This window comes from Penaeus monodon, chromosome 21 (assembly GCF_015228065.2).
Source record: "Penaeus monodon isolate SGIC_2016 chromosome 21, NSTDA_Pmon_1, whole genome shotgun sequence".
NCBI classification, from domain to species: domain Eukaryota; kingdom Metazoa; phylum Arthropoda; class Malacostraca; order Decapoda; family Penaeidae; genus Penaeus; species Penaeus monodon.
Window position 1 is genome coordinate 44,988,719 of NC_051406.1, and position 2,374 is coordinate 44,991,092.

General features: G+C 36.8%; 1 protein-coding gene across 1 annotated transcript in view; it reads right to left on the reverse strand.

Moving 5' to 3' along the window:
- Positions 1 to 564: 564 nt before the first annotated feature.
- LOC119586687 (splicing factor 3A subunit 2-like) overlaps positions 565 to 2,374 on the reverse strand; it is a 25,020-nt gene continuing 23,210 nt past the window's right edge. The window contains exon 5 of the mRNA XM_037935419.1: positions 565 to 645. Within this exon, the coding sequence (XP_037791347.1) occupies positions 565 to 645 (81 nt within the window). The remainder of the gene's footprint in view (positions 646 to 2,374) is intronic.

A 2,374-nucleotide genomic window follows, 5' to 3' on the forward strand; every position in this document is an offset into this window, starting at 1 on the left:
AGAATTATCAAGAGCGAATTTGCATAAATATTCTCAGTGTGACCAACGAGGCTTAGTAATTATAATAGGGAGACAAACATTAATACAAAGAGGATTATGTGGCTATGTTCTAGCGTGGAAAGGCATATAGGTTCGTGATCTGGACGGCAGAAAATGTTCATTTAAAGGTGGCAGATTTGGAGGAAAGAATTGCTGATGAACACGAGATCCGTCAGCCGAAAAGGGAAACTGAATATCTTAAACAGATTTTTGTGGCTACCTTTAACAGATATTTTACAGTTACCTTAAATAGATATTTGTAGTTACCATAAACTGACTTTTGTAGTTACTTTAAACAGATTTTTTTAGTCACCGTAAACAGAGTTTTGTAGTTACCTTAAGAGATTTTTTGTAGTTTCTTTTAACAGATTTTTGTAGTAACCTTAAAAAGATTTTTGTAGTTACCCTTAAAAGATTTTTGTAGCTACTTTAAACAAAAATATCCCCACTTCTTATAAACACAGAGGGAGTTTTACTTCTCATAGATACAAGGAGGGTGAGTTAGATATATGTAACCATCTTAAACTAATTCTTTCCGCTTCTAGAGACTCTAAAGGGAGTAAGGTAAGAGTATGAATCTACATTGGACCAGGTTTTATTGGCCTTCTATAGACACAAAGAGTATGAGGGCTACAGTCAGCATTATAGCACAAGTTTATGCCGATCGACATTATTTATGACTGGAATTCTTTCGTATATAAGAAAAAAATCACTTACTCCTCTCTTAAAATTGACAATCCTGTAATAAAAAAAAGTTCTCACTGCTTCTGCTCTCCGAACGAGTAAATCAATCAGATGTAAAACATGCTAATTTAAGAGCTAGAAGATGAATATTAAATGAAGTCTTCATTATTCCTTAACAATAATTACGTGAAAGGATTAAAGTCTTTCCTTCACTATTTAAGTCATTTATAGTGTTGCAACTCATGTTTGCAGCCAAATATTTCTACTTTATATAGTCATCGAAAGAACTGATGGATTTACTGTGTAGCCTCGCATCTACTTTGAATATCAAAATAGGAGAAGAAAATACAAATCTCGTACGTTTTTCAGTAGATTCTGAGTAGTGTTTAATGTTATGCAAATACATGGATCATTAGCCTAATATATAATGGATTCATGCATGATATTAACATTTATCAATAATTTGGAGAGAATAAATCCACTTACTTTTAGATGGAGATTTGAATATTAATTTGTTTTAATAATTTGCATTTACAAGCTGTCATTAGCTCTATACCACATCTGCTCTGCCTGGCAATTACCTACGACCTTACAAGTCGAGAAACTGCTACGATACACGAATGCATTAAAATGCGGTCATAGCGGGTAGATAATAGTCTTTGGTCAGTTAATCCAAGGTTCGGTTTGATAGTTGTTAACTGAGTGCCATTTTAAGGCTTCAGAGTTGTATGCTGTGTTTTAGAAACGGTGCAAGAGTGTTTGTGGTTCCTTTAGAATATCACTTAGTAGAACAACAAGGCGGTGATGTGAAATCAGAGAGTGATTTGTGTTTTTTGCTGATCAAGGAATGGATTCAGATCACTTAGGATTTTCTAACAAGACGTGGATGTGGTACCATATGATGCCATAGACTAGAGTACAGTCCGAAGGAAAAGAGGATCCCAGTGTGTTATTTCATGATTGAGAGCATGTTTGAGCTGAGTTCGTGTTGCATTCATCGTTTTCCTCATTTCATATTACTAAATACCACGAGTATTCTATTCACTTTCACCGTTTAGAGCATGCAATATGCTTGCGGTATCACAGGCTCTCAGGGCCGTTGCAGACGTATCGATTATTTACCGTCCGTCGTGGCTTCCAAATATCAGCTGGTGCTATGAAATATATCGAGCGCGGAAGAACAATTTCCACGGCTTCGTATGAATCTATGGCCCTATTCAAATGCAACGTGTTTTCCTGTCCGCAGTGCTTGCAAGCATAACTAACGAAATGACTGGTCCCCTTTTCAACGCGCGACAACGCTTTGCCGCCCACGACGAAAGGCAGTAAATTGATGCTTCCAAAAGAAACTCGCGAAGATATTGTGCTTAACGGCGTCTGCTGCGACGAAGACGATGTCGCAGCATCAGCACCTTAGCCTTCATTCTGTCCTCTATTACTTTTTATTATTTGGTGATATAAATCATTACACCTTTTTTAAAACTTTATCTTGAATTCAGTTTTGTAATCACTCTGCCTGCGTTAGGACTGAGATTAATTTGGTATTTAATTCCTGTATATTTTTCTTTCTCAACGAGTGACGTCCGAGAGAGGTGCAACTGAGGATTTGACAGTTATTGTGGGGAGCGTGATATGGCACCACGGGATCTGC